Raw genomic sequence first — 22063 nt, 5'->3', positions numbered from 1 at the left:
TCGTAGTTGTATTCTATTGAGGTTACGCAGATGTTAGGGATATCGATCTAAAAATAGTTTATCGCAGTATAAGTCGTGTCATTTTCCTAAAAAGTTTTGTCTACAAAGGTGCATCTTGCCATACATATGCATCAAATCTTACAAACTTCTTCTCTTTTTGATAGCATTTGCCAATAAATCCAATACCTCAACCGTTTTTTCCCAACCGATACATGCATCAGTGATTGAAACACCATATTTCAAAGCATCCTTACCTCCCTCTTCTTCAGGAGGAACGTTTTGTCTTCCTTCATTGATGTTACTTTCAATCATCAAACCACAAATTGATTTGTCACCACCCTCAATTTGATCAGCGACAATTCTTGCGACTTTGGGTTGGTTTCTGTGGTCTTTGTTACTATTTCCATGAGAGCAATCAACCATAATTCTTGGACCACTCTTTTCTTCAGTAATCAATTTAGCCTTCTTCAATTGTTCCTGCGTTTCCTTGACAGAAGTCTCGTCATAGTTGGTACCTTGTTTACCACCTCTTAGTATGACAAAACAGTCTTGGTTTCCTTCCGTACCCACAATTGCAACCACACCAGGTTTCGTAACTGATAAAAAGTGGTGAGGATGGGAGGCAGAGTGAACAGCATCAATGGCGACACCCAAAGTTCCATCAGTACCATTTTTGAATCCGACCGGGAATGATAAACCAGAGGCCAATTCTCTGTGTAATTGTGATTCAGTGGTTCTTGCACCAACTGCACCGACAGAGAATAGATCGGACAAAAATTGGGGTGAAATGGTATCCAACATCTCACCTGCGATTGGTAATTTGGAGGTCAATTCAACAAACAACTTCCTTGCAATTCTCAAACCCTTGTTGATATGGAAGGTACCATTAATATCAGGGTCATTGATCAAACCTTTCCATCCAACAGTTGTTCTTGGTTTTTCCAAATATGCTCTCATAACAATCAAAAGCTCACCTTTGTGTTTTTCTGCTTCCTTATGAAGTCTTTCAGCGTACTCCAATGCTGCTTTAGGGTCATGAATAGAGCAAGGTCCAATCACTATGATCAATCTGTCATCCTTTCCATTTAAGATATCGACAGCAGCATTTCTACCTTCCAATATAGTTTTCAGAGACTCTGGAGTTAATGGGTACTCGTGTTGTAATAAATCTGGAGGAGTTAAAGGGTCATAACCACGAACTATTTTAAAAGTTAGTACTTTGCTAAATCTTTCGCAGACGTTTGGGACAATGAGGTGAATATGAACATACTTCTCCAGTCCTCCATACGGGATCTGTCGCCAACGTGCTCATTTGTGATGAACATTTTGTTTTGATTAGATAAATATATAATTTAGCAAAGTGTAGATGGTGTGTTGGACGTTGTGCACTCCGAGATGTTTTATGACTGAAAAATTTTGACAAGAGTTTTAGTTTACGGCTTTGTGTAATGTCTATAAAAACTATTACTCATCGTTAAAAACAACAATCGTGATTGCATGATAAAAAAAATGTATTTTGCGTCAATAGAAGTAAAATGTTGAATCAATAAACCTAACACCTGGCACATATGAGATACAATTATAAAACGAGTAGTTTATTCAAACTTGCTCAAATATATAGATATACGCGTTCTTTTCAATCTCTTTCAAGCTCTCTTCTTGACAAAGGACAACTTTCTCATCGTTGAACAACACCCATTTCAATTCACCATGGACAATTTTTCTAACAAATGCAACATAGTGACCGGTATGTGAAGACGAGCCCTTGTGACAAATCACTGACTTTAATTTGTACTGACCCGAGGAACCAGGATGACTTTTCAACCTTTCTACCAACTCTTGTTTCTCTTTGTTCAAGTTGACAGGTGGCTTTTCAATTACATTAATCACACCATCATCATCAGGGTTTGAAAACAACCATTCCACAGCTGCATTAGCATCACTGTTATTCAAATATAATGCTTTTCTCGATAATTGATGCGAGAACCCCATTGCGACGAGATTATTAATGACCTCTTCCGAAGGTTCGTTTTGGGTAGTAGTAGTCTCGTTATTGAGATCTAGTGGCTCGTCAATATCGGCATCTTCCATATGCTCAAAAAGCCAGTTCATGGCAGCTTCTGCATTATTGTTACCTGTCTTGTATAAAGCCTTGATTGATCTTGGTTCTGGAAAACCCATTCCTAAAAGTGTATTCAATTGTTCAGCATTTGGGGTGAAAGTCTCTGTCTCATCAACCGAATTGGATGTCGAATCTTCTACTTCCCCGTCTTGGAAAGAGGGAGTTAAGAACTCTGAAAGGTCCAATTCATACGGTATCTTAACAGGGACATCAATTTTTGCAGGTGTCCAATTCTCCAATTTGATTCGCTGTGCGCTCACAATAAGATACTTTGGAAACGAAGTGAATCCACCTGACTTCAAAGCAACCCCGGGTTTAAAGTGACAGTTATCACAATTGTATTCTGGTATCAGCTCTGGACCCACGACCTTCTTGAAGCTATCTTGCAAATCTACCTCTTTGTAAACTCTTTCGCCCCCTTCAGTCTTCAACAACGTCTCTTCCAATGGAATGGAAATGTTATCCAACAACTCGCTTTTCAATGAGCCATGTTTGCAGTTGTCACAGATGACCTTTTCTGTGTAGATAAAGTTCAAATCCTGGTTCAACCTTAGACCAAATTCATTGTCAAGCTTGTCTAAAAGGTAGAGAAGAAACTCATAGGCATCTTGCTGTCTCTGTGTCTTGAATTCGGCGTGATTCTGTCCAATGAGATTCTTGAAAGCAAAAGGTTTGATACCTAGCTGGTATTCCTCTCCTTTGAGAGGACTGGGTACAGAGTATCTACCACTGTACAATCCGTCATGAATCTTGAGCAATTGATTCGACAAATCTTCAGCTGGATTAACACCCGTATCAGGTTTTAAATCTTTGAAAAAAATTTTGTACAGATCCAAGTCAAACAATACTTGAAGGACAGAATTCATGTAACACGAGTTGCCTAGATTCTTCAACCCAGTCAAACCTTTACCGTATACGGGTGGTAATTTGTCACCACTAGCCCCATCCAACTTAAAGTCCCAATTCAAATTTTGATCAATATTAAGTTCCACGAGTGATTTCTCAGTCTTTTTGGTCTTTTCTAAATCGATGCCGTATTTCTTGAGAATTGCTGCCAAATTCGGTACCTTTACCTCATCATTGCATTGATAACAATACGCATCATAGCTGTCAGAGTCTCCAGACAATGACCCTAATTTTAATGCTACAGGGTGCTGGGACACTTCATAATGGGCCAATGCATGGCTATTTCCTTTCATGGTGGATCCGTATTGTTGTCTTCCACACCCTAATGCACCACAATGCAAACAAATCCATAGATTTTCTTTTAAATCACATTGACTACATTTTGTAAGATCTGTGGTTTCATTAATATCGAATTGTTCGACGTTTATCGAATGCGGACATGGGACAATTTCCTGTTCCCATTGCTTAATCTCCTCGTCATCATTGGATGAATTTGCACTAAGAATTTCCTCAAAAAGATTGTTAAAATCAGAACTGAGCTCAAATCTTGGGTAAAGTTTATCTTCCTTCACATCATACAAGCTGACCTCAGTGTTATAATAATCATCTTCACTGACATTCTTTATTTCCAACTTTCGAATTTTGGAACTTTTTTCACCGTCATCATCATACAATAACTTATCAATTTCCTCTTTGGGTTTCAAAGTTTTGTTGATATTCAAGTATAGGTAGTTTCCTGTGGCTTCATAATTTTGTACTGTATAGTTGTACTCTTCATTCCTCGAGTAAGCACGGTAGGTTTTCAAATCAATGTCTAAACCAAATTCATTATTCTCCGCTGTATCAAATGTGTACATGCAATCATCTTTATATATCTTGGCACCAACAGGAACATGGGGTGGGATATCGGGAGGTAAATCTAAGACCATTTTTTGTATTCTTTATTATGCAAATAGGTGGCAATGGAAATAAAAAGGCGTAAATAGTGTTCCGTTTTAATTTTTTTCTACTCTCGCTTCGACTGGGCAAGACTGCAAAAAAATAGGGCGCCCAACCCAAGTAGTTCGAAACCATATTAACAATGTGCCATCGATTGGTTGAGAAATTTCAAGAGAGATTGCATCATCCAAGTACACAACAAACACTAGTTTCCACTGATCGCAAATTCAAAACATGTGTGTACTTCACGAATTGGGCCGTGTATGATAAAAAGCATTTCCCAAGCCATTTGCCCCTTCGATATTATACCCACATATTTTATGCCTTTATCACTATCGACCCCGAAAGCGGCAACGTTAAATTCACCGATAAGTGGTGCGATTTGGAGTTACCAGAAGAGTCGTTGATTCCGGACGAGACTGTCCATGGGAGTTTGCAACAACTATACCAAATGAAAAAACTCAATAGAACCTTGAAGGTAATAATGTCCGTTGGTGGATGGGGCACGTCTCATTTATTCGAAGCAATTGTTGCTGATGAACAAAAGTTACAGAATTTTGTTGAAAGCTCAGTGGGATTTATCGAGGAATATGGGTTTGATGGTGTTGATATTGACTGGGAGTATCCAAAGAATTCCAGAGAGGGTCAACGTTTTGTGGATTTATTGCGTTCGATGCGCGAGAGATTACCACCAAGGTATTCCTTAACGGTTGCTGCCCCAGCAGGAATTGACAACATCAAGCATCTTGACATTCCAGAGATGGATCAATATTTGAGTTTTTGGAACTTGATGTGTTATGACTTTGCCGGCCAGGGCTGGTCGCAAAACACTGCTTTCCATTCCAATCTATTCGGAAATAATGGTGATAACGATATGAATGTAGCAGACGTGGTGCAAATTTATCTCCTGAAAGGCGTTGTTCCATCCAAACTAATTTTAGGATGTCCGATGTATGGTAGAATATTCCATGGGGTAAACTCTTGTAAAATTGGGGACCTGTTCCAGAGGCAACAGAATTCTGATTCAAGTGACATCATCAACTACAACGAGATTGGTTGCTTTCCAGAACAATATTTTGATCTCAGAAAGGTTGGAGCCTACGCATATGACACCAAATCCAAACGCTTGGTGACTTATGATAACGAACAAAGTGCAAAAATTAAAGGCAACTTCGTTAAGTCGAAAGCATTGGGAGGCGGGATGTGGTGGGACTCCTCGGGTGACAGAGTTACGTCTCTGAATCCGTCGCCTGACTCTTTAGTGACAAACTTTGTTGACCAACTAGGCGGAGTTACCCAGTTGGATCAAAATGAAAATTGTTTATTGTATCCAAAGAGTAAATACTTGAAAAGTTTAAGATCTTGATTTATTTACCACAGACGTATGTTGTCCATTACTCTATACAAATATGACTTTTAGAGAATTGAGTCCATTCTAGCGAAAACACTTAAGACTGCTGCAACTAATTCCAACTGCAACTCAGTCACCGAAGACTCTGAAATTTCCGTACTCACCTCTTGTCCCAAGTTCAACCCTAGTCCCAAAGGGCTTTGATGTGACAAATTAAAGGGAAATTCACTAAAGTCTGCTAAAAGCTCATCTGCTCTTGCAAAGGCTTGGTCTCTTTTGTCGTAATTTAATGATAACAAAACATTTTCCAACACATTGGCAGCATATGATCCACAAACTAAAGATATAGATCTCAAGTGTCTAAGGGAAGTATCCTTAGAGAATTGATCGTTTGCAACTGAGTCGAGATCAACATTCCTCAGTATAAGTAAAGACAATATTCTGTTCTTGATGTACTCTTTTGATAACTTATCTGCGACAGGGTGTGTAGCCATATCGAACAAGAAAAAGTTCTTTCTCTCGGTTCTCAAGATACCTTTGTCCACTAAACCTTTTGCCAACCTTTCCCTCACTTGCTTCAATTGATAGTTTATTTTCATCAAGTTCCAAGTTTCCCCACTCAACAAATCAATCCAGTTTGTTACTGACAAGTTTGACTCGTCGCTTTTCATAATCTTGAGCGCTTCGTCTAATAAAACCTCACCAGTTGGTTCATCATCAATCACCTCAACGAGCCTGTCACTCAACTCGAATCTACGTCTAGCAGGATCATTGACCAAAGTAATTCTATTCCTAAATGCCAATTCCAATAAGATACATCCTCTCAAAGCATACGATATGTTATCGTTCCAAAATGACAAGTACCCTTCTTTGTCTTTCAATCCCATCAAAAGAACTTCTTCCATTAAAGTCAACAAAGGGATCTTCACCTCCTTGGGGTCCTTTATATCACGGTCATCATAACCCACTTTGACATCACTGTCACTCTGGGCGGGACCCCTTTCCTCTTCAAATGAATTAGATCCTCTCGACTTAGAGGCCGCTTGCTTATTTCCCCCTCTCCGTCTCTGTAATCCGGAGTTAGACATTGAATTTTTTGAACAGGTTTTCTGTATGAAGACGGGTTCTTTATTTGTGAGTTTGTTGATATAGATGAAGCCAGTTAGTCGTTTGCTATATCAATTGGTATTGTAATTCAGTACTAGTGAAATTGTCGACTAAAAATTATGAAGAAAAGAAAAATTAAAATTGAAAATAAAATTGTGTACTTTCACTTCAACAAAGAATTTGGACATACGATTTAGATATACTCTTGCATTATAAACTCTAATACAATTCCCAGGTTGTTTGTGAACATTGTCTTACAGTTCCAGAGAACCTGTCAATTTTATTACTTCATAAAACGCTATATCAGCCTCAAACTCAAACGACAATGGTAAGCTTTCTTTAAATGAGTTCATATGTCTCCCCCTACATAGTATTTTTTTCCTGTTTTTGTTTATTTTGGGTTTGTTTTAAGTTTTGGTGCGTCACAACTTAATAGTTGCAATCTACAATAAGAAGTACGCAATCAATCCGTATTGATGGTTATTCAATTCAAAGTGCCGAGCCAACTATTCAACTTGTAAATAAGTATCTCAATCCACGAGGCCACATATCCATTCGAGCACCAACTAATGATTCAAGATCAAAAAGATAACATCTACCTGCCAATCCGAAAATCGTCACAAGAAGTGGCACCCAGAATTCTATCTAATCCAAACAATAGTGATGACGAGGTGACAAATGGAGCCAGTCAGAAAAAGGAAGATTTTGTTTCATTTCCTACGTTAGCAGAGCCAGAGTTACAAAACAACAAATCAATTTCAGGGTTACTTACCAAAACCCTAAGAAAAGTTACCAACAATGCCACCAACTTAGTACAGAACTATTCAACTACCCTTGAATCGCCTAAACAATATGTTGAAGAGGTTGCTCATGATGCAAAAGCCAACCATGTTCCACAAATTCCGAAAAACCAAGATGTGGTTTTTTCGAAGGAACACACTTCAAGAAAAACAGATAACTACGTTACAGCTAAAGATGATGCCCTCTCGATAACGAGGGGAACCAAGTACACCCAGGTTGATCCTGAGTTGGACACAGTGAGTACCAGGTCGGAAAGACATGATGTGGAAGTTTCAAAAGTAATGCCACGATCTCCCTTACCGCGACTGGTGTGGAAAGCGGCAGGAATAGATAGTGCAGATGAAGAGGAGTTGAAACCGAGCTCAAGAGGAAATCAGCTACAGGATACACAAGGAACGCACGTCTTGCTGAAGACGCATAGTTCTCGTAAGCAAACAAATAACCTGAAACTGGCACGGCAAGAAGTTATCGGAGGTGTAACGAAAATCTCACCACAACTACCAAAAGATGGACCAAATACATCCCAATCTTCATCTGTCAATTTAAACAAAATACGCAACTTAAGAGCGGAGGAGAGAGCGCCACGTGTAAGATCCGATAACAAGTCTCTACGACTTTCAACAATGCCCTTTCCGCACTCACAATCTTTGAGTCCGAGAGCAACCAGCTCTGTCGTTAGCGTGAATGCGTTGGCTACTGTGGATATATCCGATACTGAGCATCATTCACAGAGCTCCATCTCTCCTGGTGATCGAAAACTTAACGATAAAAACTCGAGAGGAACTTCCTTAGGCAAAAAGATATCAACCTTATTCAATAATCTTCCAAATGATATTGAAGTGTCTGACGATTCTGCATCGGACCTCGAATCGGTGCAGGATGTGGCGCCGACTGAGCCAGTTTTGAGTGGACACGGAGGTGAGTACGATGCTAAAAGTCGCAATCTAGATGCCAAAGATAACGTTGTTAGATCATTTTCGACACCTTACGATCCGGGCATACTACATGGAGATTCAATTGCAAAGTCGTCTCCAATTAAAGTTGAAGGGACTCGAAGATTGAAAATGTCATCTCATTCAGGAGATTCACCAACAGTGTCCTCGTTTCAAGCAATTCAAAGCAAAGATCATCACGCTTCTAGAAAGAGGTCACAGAATTTTCCTTCTGTAATATTGGGCAATGCTAAAACTATCTTGAATCAAAATTTAGGGGCAGTTGCTTCATCAGCATCATCAATAGTCGGAAAGAAAAAGAAGAAAAAGAAGTCCACCAAGATCTCTCAAAATCCGTTAAAGAATGGAGGAATTCCCAAAAAGTATTGGATGGATGATGCGTTTGTTGCCGATTGTTTAAACTGTTTCAAACCGTTCACTGCGTTCAGGAGAAAACATCATTGTCGGTTTTGTGGGCAAATTTTTTGTTCCGATTGCACTTTATTTATCTCCTATAGCCAGCATAGAGATCAGCGAAATAATGTCGTTGATCAAAAGCTTCCATATCATGATAAACTACGGGTCTGTAAACCATGCTACAGTGATGTCATCATATACCTAAGTGATGATTCCTCGGAATCAGAGACGGATGAGGAAGCTGACAAGACCACTGATGAACTTAACCACCCGAAATCTCGTAACGAGGACTTATTAGTACCCAATCACCCACTATCTCGAGTACGTTCGTTGTCAACAACTTCTCATCGCGACAGCTTCGGAAATCATGAGATCAGTCAAGGCTGGATCCCGCACGATCCAAGAACAAGGGATAGTGTATCCTTTGATTCCTATTCCCCATCTCGCAAGAATAGTCAGCACATATACCCAGATGAGTCTATAAAATCAAATTCAAAGCAAGCACCCCGCATGGCTATCCCAACGACTCGTGCTGGTGAATCTATCGAAATCCCATTGATGCGTAACTCATTGACCAATGCTCAGGTGGTTCGTGGTCCAATCAACAAATATGGGTCAAGCAGCAAGCTCGATATTGTCGACCAGAACAGTGTACCGAATTCGTTCCATTTCAATCTACCAACACATAATCAATTGGCAGTTTTTCATAATCACCCTGCTTCTAGCTTTGGTCAAACCTCATATGATATTTTAAATAGTAACAAGGCATGGTTGAAAAATTCAGAAAGTTTTCTTGGTGTTGAAGCTGATTCTAATCGTAACATCGGTAATCCAAATCCAGTGTATAATAACCTTGTTTCGAGAAAGCCCTCACTGAAGCTAAAGGTCACTCCATCATTTAGGCGAATGGAAAAAAACCACGGACTTTTGGATCGCGATGAGAATGGTGATGCCGACGTCGAGGGTAGTAGTAGTGACAGTGATGATGAGATGCGTTCCCCAAGAGGTTTCAGAAATGGAGGTAGCGATGAGGAGGAAGATGAGAGAGCAATGTCCCTATACTCTTCATTAAATGATCACCATGTTTATGGCTCAACGCCGTTAGGCCGCAATTCGGGTCATATGTTTGGGACTGGTGCTATGGCTGTTCCAACACTAGGTGAGTTTCCTGGAATCAAAACATTTTTCTCTGAAACTCGTAACAATTTCCCATATTCAGATATGATTAAGAAAAACAACATCAGCATTAACGAGGCAACTAGGCCCGAAAGCTTGAGGTCTCGTGCAAGAGCAAACGCTTCAATTCAGCGTATGCGATCAAGGAGACAGACTAGAGGCGGACGTAATGTGCTGTTATTAACGCAAAATAATATCCGCTTGCCTAGTTTGGGATCAATAGCCAACAGGTCTATTACTACAGTGCAACTAACGCCAATTTCCTCCCCGTCATCACCTTTACCGGACAACTCTACTCGTTCCAATTTGAGCACTGCAATTTCACATAGTACCCCTGATGAAATTAATATGGAAATGAGGAGTGACAGTTATGATCAAATGGAAACAGAATTGTCGCCAATTGGGGCACAAATTTCTAGCAGTACAGCTTTGGACCATCAATACGACAACTCAGGTTATTTCGGATACCACCACCACCACAGTGGAGCTCGATGTAGTGATGCAGAGTTGCATGATAGTGAAGCTGAGGAAAATTTGAAACTTGATTTGTTATATTCGGACACATTGAATGGTGTTTTGGAGCAGTCACTCATGGATTGTGAAATACAGGACAATGTTCAGAGATGGATGTCTGTGCTTCAAAAGGTATTATCGGAAGTCAACAAGCTTAAGATAACAGACACCTTGGACATAAGGCAGTATGTTAAGCTCAAGAAAATCTTGGGTGGGAAGATCGAGCAAACTGAAATTGTCAATGGTTTGTTTATGACCAAGGATGTTGATAGCAAGAAAATGAGATCTAATATCGAAAGACCGCTGATTGCGCTTCTTATGTTTCCAGTTGAATATTTGAAAGATCGTGAGCAATTTATTAGCTTGCGCGTAATGCATGCACAACAGTCGGTTTATATCACAAACTTGGTATCCAAACTTATTTCATTATCACCTGATGTGATAGTCGTTGGAGACACAGTATGTGGTCTAGCCATCAAACTTCTTGAAGAGGCAGGAATCACTGTTGTATCGAATGTCAAGCCGCAGGTTATTGAAAGAATCTCACGATACACTAATGCTGACATTTTTCAATCAGTCAATGACTTATTTTTCAAAAAGGGTAGTCTCGGCGTTTGTGAAAAATTTAGGGTTAAAAGGTTTAGATATAAAAATGTTATTAAGAGCTTTATATTCTTCACTGGAATTGACACTGGATTGGGTTTCACGATTTTATTGAGAGGCGGCGATGAAAGGTTGTTGGATAATGTCAAATACACCGCTGAGGTCCTCGTTCATGGTTATCTCAATGCTCGGTATGAAAAGAGTCTTTTTAGGAACTTACTTTTGACTTGTTCAAAAGTGTCCCTTGATCAATCGGCAGAGGAAATTGATCAAAAGGTTAGTACAATAATGAGTGACAATTTTTGGGGTATTGTGGAACCTCTGTTAGATGACCAAGAAGTGGTCGCGTATATTCAATCTTTCAAAATGCGAAGATTAAGTTTATCACCTTCTGTGCAGTACAACTTGCCGACGGTGTTAGCCAAAGTCGTGGATTCATACTATAAATACTTTCAAAGTTATAAACTCAATGAAGCAATCCAGTCGGTTACGTCCATGGATCAAGTTGACGTGAGGTGGAAAACCCTGTTGAAAATCAATCTCAGCACTGAAGATTTGCCAGGGAAAGACAAGGACTTTGTACGTATCTTGAAATGTGCAAGTGAGACGCAACTGAAAATTTTACTTGACGAGTACCAATCTCGAGCTCGCGTTTGGGCCAATTGTTTAAAGTATCCGTCATATCAGTTGTTTCCCATCTTTCATCGCAATATTTATATTTTGCATTCAACAGTTTCAATCAAACATGCAACACCCTGTGCTGGGCCAGCTATTGTAGTTGTGGACTACTACACTGAGAATGATAAATGTTTGGGATTGTTTCTTGATCAAATATTTTCAGATAGTGTCAAGATATGTAATGAATGTGGCGAGTTATCGCTTGACCATTACAAGACCTATGTTCATGGAAATGCCAAGATTGATTTGATCACAGAAAAGTATGATATCAGGTTCAATGGTGGTAGTCACGAATCTCAAGGTAAAAATCAAAGAGTAATGTGGAGTTACTGTAAGCAATGTAATTATGTCACACCTATAATGGCAATGAGTGATGACACATACTATTTATCTATTGGTAAGTTTTTTGAACTAAACTTTTATGGTCGAAACATCTACGGTGGATGCGAGCACGATTATTTCCAAAACTATGTCAAGTGTTTTGGGTTCAATGATTTGGTGATAAAACTAGAGTATTCAACAATTGACAATTATGATATTGTTGTACCTAAAAAGCAACTTGAATTTATTTCTGATATTAATATAAACTTGAAAGTGGAATCTTATAAATCCATCAAATCCAAAGCAGAGGCTTTTTTTGACTCGGTGTTGAAACGTTTGAGTAGAGTCAAGTTAGACACATTTGTTAAGGCAGAGGATGGAACAAAAAAGATTACTGAAATGAAGGCAAAGTTGGCAGAAGACTCAGCGGCAATATATAACAAGTTACAGAAGAAGTATGATGAGATAAGTGTCACCAGTTATCTCGAATTAAACTCGATTTATAAAGATTTACAAGTGTTGGGAATCTTATGGGATATTGAATTTCAAGAGTTTGAAAAGAAATACTTGCCTAACGAAAGTGAAGTTAATAAAATTACCCAATTCCATTTGCGTAAGTTTTTAATGGATAAACACAGTGTGCATGAAAACGAGAAGGATGAGATCAAAGTGGGGGATGGAGCTGCAAATGAAGAAAAGGACTCCAGCACCACTAATGAAGAAAGAAATGTGCAATTTGCTGACACACTGGGTGATATTGAAAGTGGGAGTAGTACTAATCAAAATAAGGTTTTGGACGTGGAGCAAGGTCAAAATGTGCAAATTGGACCTAAGATTGAAAAGCTATCAGAGAACTGTGATGATGCTGAGGGAAGAAGTGCTAATATTGAGTCACACCCTGATACTCAAAATATCTCTCATAATGGAGAAACAGATCTTCGTAAAGGATCAGATATTTCAATTGATAAGCCGCTTGTTTTCACTCCACGCAAGCCAAGGACTGTGTCAAATGAACAACGTGAACCTGACACATTAATAGAGTCCAAAATGTTTCCTAAGGCTTCATTGTATGAGCCAAAGACAAACATATCTGAGAGAATTAGTAAATGGGAAGAAACAGCAGCAGATAAGGCTCTTCATCAAGCTGTTCCATTAAGTCATCGCGGCTCTGACAGTTCATTGAAGTCAGTAAACACGGTGATTCCATCACAAAATAAAGTGATTCATTTGGCCAATTTCTTTGATAAAATGTATTATGATCAAATATCATTGGAGTTTTCCAAGCAACGGGAATTTGAGTTAAAAAAGAGAAGCAAAATTAAAGCACAACCTATATTGGACAGTAAACCAATTGTTGAAATCTACAACAAGATTGAAGACGTTGTTGGAAGTTCCGAAAATGAGGAGAAAAAGGGTGCTAATAACAATGTAGAAACGAAAACAGTGGAAATCAAAGATAAACAACTTGCCAATACTCAACAAGAACAAGCTCCTAAACAGATTGATATTCCTGAAAAGCAGTCGTTGTTGAAATCATTAACCAATTTCTGGGCCGATAGGTCGGCTACTTTATGGGATCCATTGGCTTATCCATTGGATAACCATGAACATACATTTGCTGATAGTGATGTGATTGTAAGAGAAGATGAACCTAGTTCATTAGTTGCTTTCTGTTTGAGTTCCAGTGACTATAAACAAAAGCTCAAGCACTCATTTGAGCAGAGTGGTGCTGATGTTCAACGTCATTTCGGTGATAAAGTAAAAGCAGAAGGTCGTGTGGATGATAGTGGGGATGTCTTGGTGGCTCATCATCAAGATGCTCAAAGCAAGCTAAGCTCTTTTGTGGAGGAACAGCAACAGCAACAAGAAGAACAAATGAAACAACAACAGCAACAACATTCCCAAGAACCCGCCCAGCAGCATCAACAAGTAGACAGTGGTAACGAGGAAACTGAAACTGACTATGATAATAAAAATGAATCAGGATACAAGACAGATTTCGGGTTTGGATTAAGTAACGACAACAAGAAGAAGAATGCTCAATTTGCTAAAATTGAACGTAAATTTAAACAAAGAAATTCTCGTGATGGGGATGGTAAGAGTAATCAATTGGAAACTATACTAAACCAGAGTAAATCCAATCATTTGAAATATCAATTTAGTGATGGTAATACCAATTTGTCATGTAAGATCTTTTACAGTGAACAATTTGAAGCACTACGAAAAGGATGTGGAGTTGATAATCAAGATTTTATTCAATCATTAAGTAGATGTGTTAAATGGCATTCAAGTGGAGGTAAAAGTGGGTCCAGTTTCTTGAAGACTTTGGATAATAGATACATTGTTAAAGAATTGAGCAAGACTGAATTGGAATCATTTGTTGCCATTGCTCCTTTCTATTTCAAATATATCAGTCAATCAATGTTTAATACCCTCACAACTGCCATTGCCAAGATATTTGGATTTTACCAAGTTGAAATTAAGAATCAAACCAATGGTAAGGTACTATTTAAGATGGATTTCTTGATAATGGAAAACCTATTTTATAATCACAAGACAACAAGAATATTTGATTTGAAGGGATCAATGAGAAATCGTCATGTACAACAAACAGGTAAAGAAAATGAAGTATTGCTTGATGAAAATATGATTGAATATATTTATGAATCACCAGTATTTGTTAAAGAGCAACTGAAGAAATTGTTACGAGGTTGTTTATTTAATGATACTAGTTTCTTGTCCGCCATGGATGTAATGGATTATAGTTTGGTGATTGGAATTGACGATGAACTGAAGAAGTTGTATATTGGTATAATTGATTGGTTAAGAGCATTTACGTGGGATAAAAAAGTGGAAAATTGGGTTAAAGGAAATAATTTGATTGGTGGTGGTAAAAAGGGTAAGGATCCAACTGTTGTTACACCCAAACAATATCGAATTAGATTCAGAGAAGCTATGGAACGGTATATTTTGGAAGTGCCAGATATATGGTATGAGGGAACAAAGTAGTGGAGATAGATGTTTGTACACGTCTGAATAAATCATCTTGGCTTGTTAACATTGCTGTAGAAATGGCTCCTTATGACAACCCTCTTGTATATCCTTTCCGTTCATCGATTGGATGCAAAAACCAAGAGCTGTAATTTGAAAATAGGGGAAAGAAAAGTAGTGTACAATTTACAAAATCGTTTATTGTATTCGCGCCGTATCTATTGTGTATATGCAGGTTCCCATCCTCTAATCTTGTGTTGAAATTCGTTTTATAAGCCTTGCACCGAGGAAATACAGACACAAAAACTCATATGATGAAATTATGAGCGGTAATGGGAATTTAGCTAAGGCGTGTGTGGCTCTTATAAGACAACACACACATACACTTCATTTAAGACCATCTACAGTGATTACTGAATACACATATAAAATTAGCAATTAGTTAAACTGATAAGGCAATAAAATAGTGCCAACGTGGGTGCCAGTTGAAATGTGTGGCTTCACTTCTCTTATCTTTGCGTCTTTTCGTCAGCAACTGGCACGGTTAATTAGTGAATTCAGAACTAAAACTCTTTCTACTGCGACTAACTGATTCTGTCTTATAGTACATCAATGACCGAGAAATGATACCCTTGACAACTGACTGTCAATCAAAACTACAATGTGTGTTGTGTCTATTAATATTGAAAAACACGTTTAATTAAAAGGGAGAGAAAGAAGAAAATTAATTTAAAGTTTGACAAAATCAGACATTTCCTGTATATAATAATCTTCTTAACTGGAAAGGGATAGGTTTGTATGATTTGCGTTCTGAAAACCTATTGCTTTTATCCTGTAGCAAGCACCTTTTGCAGAGACTAATCTTCCCATTCTCACCGCTTTTGTCTCTTGGTCCTCGTAATGGTGTTTTGAAATTGTGGTGTATATGTTATTTGTGTTGATGTTTTGATAAGTAATTTTGTACTTACATTATGATTGTTTATTATTGTCTCAGCCTTTTCATTTATTTTATGCCACACATAATACATAACGCGACTTTTTTTAGATTTCAACACAACACTACAGACAGAACACAACAAGAAAAATTGATTTTTCTTTTAGTTAATGTTCTTCTGCTTTCAATTTAACAAAAGATTGTCTTTCACTACTACTCTTCTTTCTTAGCAAATCAGACGTTTCGTCACATTCGTTTTATTCACTTTTGTTGATTCATTCCTCATCAACTATCGGAAAAGGATCAAATTAACTGCTGACCTCAAATACAAAAGGCTAGTATTGTGTGACACGAATTTGAAAAACAAATTTTTACAGCCACCTTCTCCCCTCCCCTCCCTTGCATTTATTAGGGCAAGTATTTTTTTTTTGTTGTTGTTGTATAGCCACTGACACAGATTAACACATACACACTGACACAGACCTACATTTAGTTGATACAGCTTCATAACTTACTCCAACTACATTCATCAACATACCATTTTCCTTTTACATCTAGGCAAAGATGGGGTTCAGGTTAAGTTTCAACACTGGATCACTAATATTGATATTGGTATCATTTGTGTTTCTATTATTGGCAACTATAAGTTCACCGGTAGTTACTACATTCAACCTTGGTAAAACAGCTAGTCATACTTATGGAGTATTTGGTTATTGTACAGATAATAATAATGATTGTTCCTCAGCCGCATATCCACTAACCCTCAGTTCTGTTGATGACAGTTCATCTAATTGGACGATGAGTGGGTCCACTAGAGACACATTGGCTAAGATTTTTATATTAACTCCAATTGCACTTGGTTTTAACTTTATTTTATTGGTTTTGGTGTTGGGTTCACATTTTGGAAACAGAGCTGTTGTTTTAATTGCACTTGGTGTCAATATCATTTCAGCTATATTGTCGATTATCAGTTGTATTGTGACCATATTGGCATTTTATCCAAATTTAGCATGGACTGGATGGATATTGATTGGGTCTGCTGCTGCTAATCTTATTTCAATCATTTTACTCATCCTCACTTTAACAACTTTGAGAAACGATGATGATGATGATGATGATGATGGTGAAGGTGACGATAATGACAAACATGGATTTGGAACTTACAACAACTACAACAAGATTGATGATAAGTTCAATCATATTCAAACATCAACATTCAAGAGTCCAAATAGTACTAGTTCGATTGATAATGACTATGATTATAAACCATCATATAATAGCAACACTTCATTTGGGACACCAGCAAATCAGGGCGCCAATGGACCAAATACTCGTTATAATGGTCATGCAGCCATTGCCGCAGCATCTGCTGCCTCCTTGGCAAATTCAAATACCGTACCAACAGGAGCACCAGCACAAAGAACAGGCACTGGGACCGGGTCATTTACAAGTAATTCATCCTCAACTTATCAAATGAAGCCGCAAACAGCTAATGATTTTACTGAAATGGGCAATCGTAACAACACAAGTGGCTCATTAGTTGGTGCTGGAGGAGGATATAAACCTACGACAGGCGCACCTTATCCTACTACTCCAGGAGCAGCCAACACTAACAATAGCAATGCTGCTTTCTCAAGAAGTGTATTTGAACATCATCCACAAGTTGATGGTCACAGACCATTTACTGAAATGGATGACGATTTTGATGATGAAGAGGACTTGAATGCCGGTAGAACCAATGTTATTGTAACTACCAATGACTCTGACGAAGATTCTGATTTCACCAGTGTCTCTCAAAGACCACCAAACCCTCAATACAATAATCAATATGGCCCTGCTCCTCAACATACACAACAGCATTACCAAAGTACCCCATATGCTAATCTGCAACAGTATCAACCACTAAGTCAGCAATTGAATCTGCAAGCTGCCCCTACACAAGGCCACTTACATCCGCTGTATCAACCTATCCCTAATCAGTATGCACCACCACCTCAACAGCACCAACAACAGCCGTACAGGCCAATGAATTATGGTCCACCATACCCCCAACCTCAGCCACAACAACCAGGTTACTCTAGGCCGACCATTTCTGACAATGTTTTGAGCAACAATCCTGATTTCAATTTTGCTAGAGGCGTACAACAAAATAAGAGAAAAGTTGCTCCAGGATTTGTACCTGTCGCCGCTAGATATGGAAACAACAACAGAGGGGGGGCTCCTAATAATGCCAGTGCATTAATGGGAAGAAATGGTCCTGGTACCACTGACACTCAAGCTAGAGGTGGACCATATGGGTTAACTAGGTAAGAAGAGTGATATAGAGATGGATATTATTTGAGAAATCCTTTACTATGCAAAAGTGAATGTTGTGATTCAGTTGATAGCCTGCCATTTTGTTTCAATTCTCGTATCTTTTTTTTTAGTATTAGTAATTGATTATGTTAGAGTTTTTATATATGGGCGTAGAATCACATTTTCTTAGTTGGTTCGTAAAATTATTCAATTTCACTTCTACGTATCAGGTACATTAAAGCTTTCAGATTACCCCATCAATATCAATTGGCTTCGATCCATCCACCGGAGAATCTGGATGATTGACTTCAACTGGCAGCTTAGAGGTCGAGTCCTCACCACCCTTGGAAGGTTCTTGTGGCTTTTCAATAATTTTCTCAGTACGATGACTACCTCCAGGTCGCAACATCAAAATCATCAATAATGCAAACACACACAACACCATAAAAAATATAATTTTACATTTGGTGGTTCTTTTCTGATACGTCCTGGCTTTTATCAACTCTTTATCTGAAGATTTCAAGTCATGTACTGTATTTGTCAAGTTATAATCAATTCTATCCAACATTGTTCCCTGATCAATCACCATGCTTTCCATTTCTTTAAACATGGTTGATATTTCCAAGATTCCCATTGCTAATTTATTGATCTCTTGTTCACGTTGTTCCAAATATTGATCATTGGTATTCTGTTGCAATTGAACTTGGGTTTGTTGCTGGTGATGTGGTTGTTGAGTGGATGCAACAATTTCTTTACTCAATTCTTCAATGTTCTCACCGGTAAGCTGTTCGTTTTTCAATCCTCGTTGATTACGTTTTTCATTAATTAATAAATCAAACTCATCATCATCATCACGTAGAAAATTCATATAATTATTTTGTAAATTTCGAAACACCAACAAATGTTGTTGGATCTTATTGGCATAATTTTTCTTCATATTGGTCAAGATGTTTAAGTCTTGAGCAGTATAATTAACCTGTAATCGTTCATGATTCTTGGTTAAATATTCAAATTTCTTGATTCCAATATAACATTTTTCAAAATTTTGTAAAATTTGATAACTATATTCTTCAATTTGATTCTCGACTTGTTTTTTGGACGATTTGTTGATTATTATAAGTTGCTTGTATAACGAATTTAACTCTTGAGTTTGTTTATCGATTACCGTGAGGCAAATGTCCAAGTCTTTAGCAATTTCAAATTGAGTGGGGATTATGGGCTTCATTTCGATATCTTCTTTTCCATTATCACCTGGTCTATGCAGTTGCGAAAATACATTTGATGATCTCTGCTGCTGACGCTTCCGCGACGAAATGATGAGATTGTCTTGTTCTGAATCAAATAGACTATCGGTATCGTTATCGTCGTCCTGTGCGTCGTCTCGAAATGGTTTCCTATGGGGTGGATCTCGAAAAATTGTTCGACGGTAAGATAAGAATAGCTTAGTTCGATCTCTAAACATATCGGTTGTTGAAAATTAGTTCTCTTGGTCGATTGATATAATAAATTATCTGTTGGTTTGATGTTTTCACACGAGTTCTAGTTGCAACGGTGCTATCTTAAATTAAGCTTTGTGTACCAGATGTTCAATTGATAAAAGAAAACAAATCGAGTTGACTGAAATACTCAGTCGTAAAAGTAAGGGGTATTATATGCTTCTGCCGCTATATGCGCTTGTCTTTGCAATGTTTTTATTGATGATTGATATTGGATTGAGTTTTGATAATCCAAGTTTTGTTCTTCCAAAATTGTAGTTCAGCGCTACCAGCACCTGCAAAACTGAAATTTGATTACTTTTATAAAGTGGATGGATACTAGCATCAACAAGTTCTAAATGAAACAGCACTGTTGCATTTATTGACCAGAAAGTCCTGCAATTGTCAAAAGAAATTATTATTGAGCCTTACTTTCATTCTAGGTTGGTAATATATTCCTCGTAACATAGAGTTTCCCCTCAAACAAGGAAGGTAGGGTTGAAGCTCCAATGATTGAAGTACAGAGGGATTGGAATCTCTGATGAGAGAAAACCTATCCCATTTTTTTGAATTGGATATTTGGGGTCCAGCCATCTGAATTCATATTTAGAGCGCAATTTCACAATTTTTCCTTCACGACTTCATAAGCGCATATTTTTCGGCCCGCTGCACCTCTTTATGCATTCTCATTAACAATCCATGAAAAACAAAGAATGTTCTGAAAACTTTACCCAAAAATATAATAAGCTTCTAATGGTTAAACATTAAACTTTCATGAAGACAGAGTACTTAAAAATCAACAAACCTGAAGCCAGAAATGTTGCGTTGCCAGTGGTGATGACAATTGCTGGTAGTGATTCTTCTGGAGGAGCAGGAATTGAAGCCGATTTGAAAACATTCAGTACATTTGGAGTCTATGGAGCAACTTGTATCACTGCTTTAACAGCGCAAAATACCAAAGGGGTCAAATCAATTGAAAAAACACCACGGAAATTACTTGCAGAAATCTTGAATGCTAATTTGGAAGACTTTTATGGGTATGAGAATGCACCATTAAAAGTGGTGAAAACTGGGATGCTAACTAAAGAAGCAATTGAGGAGATTGTGAAGTGCGATATAAAGGTCAAGTTTGTGATTGATCCAGTAATGGTTAGTACTTCCGGTAGTCAATTGTTTGATTTGGATGGGATTAAATATTGCGTTGAATGTTTAATGAAGGATGCTTACTTAATCACCCCAAACTTACCAGAAGCTAAAGCATTGTACGGGTTGTTCAAAAGTCCTTACGAAATAACCAATGTTGAAGAGTTTAAAAAGTTTGTTGTTGATCTACAGAGCCACCTCTTATGCAACAACTTGTTGGTAAAAGGTGGTCATATACCATTTGACAAAGAAGGAAATGTGTCCAAAAACGGTTCCCAAGTGATTGATATTTTGTACGAAAGTGAGTCTCAAATATTGACTCTTTACAGCTCCGAGTACATCAACTCTGAAAACACCCACGGTACTGGGTGTACGTTGGCCTCAGCAATTGCAGCAAATCTCACCAATGGGAAAAGTCTCACTGATTCTGTTACTATCTCCATTGATTTCATTCACAAGGGAATGTTGCAAATGACAAAGTTGGGCTACGGAAATGGACCGTTGAACCATAATTTGACTCCATGTACACAAGTGTCTCATTTGATTGAAGTAGGTGGTAATGAAGTTTTAAAATTTGATGACAACAACACCTTTGTTGATTACTTGTCATCCCATCCACGAGTGAAACAAACATGGCAAAAATATGTCGAACATCCATTTGTTAAAAGGTTGGCAGAGAACACTCTACCATTTGAGAGTTTTTTTTACTATTTGAAACAAGACTACCATTATCTCATCATATATGCTAGAATGCATGGACTATTGGCCTCAAAAGCCCCTACATACCAACAGACACATGCAGCGGCAACAATAATCGGTGAAATCATCACTGAAATTGAACATCACAAAAAGAGGCTCAAAGCATACAATGTAGATTATGAAAGAGACATTGAAGAGTTGAAGCCAGGTAAAGCTTGTGTGGAGTATTGTGATTACTTGCTTAATATAGGTCAAAAAGAGGACTTCTTAGGAATAAAAGTTTCCTTAGCTCCTTGCTTACATGGGTATGCTGAAGCAGGGGCCTATGGTAGAAAATTGAGAGCAGAAAATCCTGTTGAAATACCTGACATATACGAAGGATGGTTGAATGAGTATGCTTCAGATTGGTACTCAAAGGCCGACAAAGAAGGACGATTGGCCCTCAATGCTCTAGTTGTAGATGGAATAACCAGAATCCGTGCAGAGGAGCTAGTTGATATTTTCAATACCGTATCTCAATTGGAGATCGCATTTTGGAATGAGGTGTTAGATATTTAGAATTTGTATAGAATGCAAATAAGCTGTTCCGCAGAGTTTCTAAATTTCGATACGTTTTTGGCGCAACAAAATGAACAAATAAATTCCGGTCGAAAAAAATGA

General features: G+C 38.1%; 8 protein-coding genes across 8 annotated transcripts; 4 read left to right on the top strand and 4 right to left on the bottom strand. All coding sequences in view use genetic code 12, as the record gives it.

Annotated features, from left to right (window-relative positions):
• Positions 1–138: 138 nt before the first annotated feature.
• Positions 139–1286, bottom strand: CORT_0A11310 (Aro3 3-deoxy-D-arabinoheptulosonate-7-phosphate synthase; the record flags this gene model as incomplete). Its single annotated transcript, XM_003866906.1, has 2 exons — positions 139–1199; positions 1271–1286. The coding sequence occupies 2 exons, from the start codon at positions 1284–1286 to the stop codon at positions 139–141; spliced, it is 1077 nt and encodes a 358-aa protein (XP_003866954.1).
• A 313-nt stretch (positions 1287–1599) lies between these two features.
• CORT_0A11300 (Ubp14 protein) lies at positions 1600–3957 on the bottom strand (the record flags this gene model as incomplete). The annotated part of the gene is made up of 1 exon (XM_003866905.1): positions 1600–3957. One exon carries the CDS (start codon positions 3955–3957, stop codon positions 1600–1602), a length of 2358 nt encoding a protein of 785 aa, XP_003866953.1.
• A 152-nt stretch (positions 3958–4109) lies between these two features.
• Positions 4110–5333, top strand: CORT_0A11290 (Cht4 chitinase; the record flags this gene model as incomplete). The annotated part of the gene is made up of 1 exon (XM_003866904.1): positions 4110–5333. One exon carries the CDS (start codon positions 4110–4112, stop codon positions 5331–5333), a length of 1224 nt encoding a protein of 407 aa, XP_003866952.1.
• Positions 5334–5383: 50 nt separating this feature from the next.
• On the bottom strand, positions 5384–6406 carry CORT_0A11280 (Vps74 protein; the record flags this gene model as incomplete). The annotated part of the gene is made up of 1 exon (XM_003866903.1): positions 5384–6406. One exon carries the CDS (start codon positions 6404–6406, stop codon positions 5384–5386), a length of 1023 nt encoding a protein of 340 aa, XP_003866951.1.
• A 588-nt stretch (positions 6407–6994) lies between these two features.
• Positions 6995–14875, top strand: CORT_0A11270 (Fab1 phosphatidylinositol 3-phosphate 5-kinase; the record flags this gene model as incomplete). The annotated part of the gene is made up of 1 exon (XM_003866902.1): positions 6995–14875. The coding sequence occupies one exon, from the start codon at positions 6995–6997 to the stop codon at positions 14873–14875; it is 7881 nt and encodes a 2626-aa protein (XP_003866950.1).
• Positions 14876–16355: 1480 nt separating this feature from the next.
• Positions 16356–18101, top strand: CORT_0A11260 (Sdf1 protein; the record flags this gene model as incomplete). The annotated part of the gene is made up of 1 exon (XM_003866901.1): positions 16356–18101. The coding sequence occupies one exon, from the start codon at positions 16356–16358 to the stop codon at positions 18099–18101; it is 1746 nt and encodes a 581-aa protein (XP_003866949.1).
• Positions 18102–18330: 229 nt separating this feature from the next.
• On the bottom strand, positions 18331–19548 carry CORT_0A11250 (Tlg2 syntaxin-like t-SNARE; the record flags this gene model as incomplete). The annotated part of the gene is made up of 1 exon (XM_003866900.1): positions 18331–19548. One exon carries the CDS (start codon positions 19546–19548, stop codon positions 18331–18333), a length of 1218 nt encoding a protein of 405 aa, XP_003866948.1.
• A 787-nt stretch (positions 19549–20335) lies between these two features.
• CORT_0A11240 (Thi20 phosphomethylpyrimidine kinase) lies at positions 20336–21961 on the top strand (the record flags this gene model as incomplete). The annotated part of the gene is made up of 1 exon (XM_003866899.1): positions 20336–21961. One exon carries the CDS (start codon positions 20336–20338, stop codon positions 21959–21961), a length of 1626 nt encoding a protein of 541 aa, XP_003866947.1.
• Positions 21962–22063: the final 102 nt, after the last annotated feature.

Source organism: Candida orthopsilosis (genome assembly GCF_000315875.1).
Source record: "Candida orthopsilosis Co 90-125, chromosome 1 draft sequence".
Taxonomy (NCBI): Eukaryota; Fungi; Ascomycota; class Pichiomycetes; order Serinales; family Debaryomycetaceae; genus Lodderomyces; species Lodderomyces orthopsilosis.
This window is presented reverse-complemented; position numbering and strand designations above follow the sequence as displayed.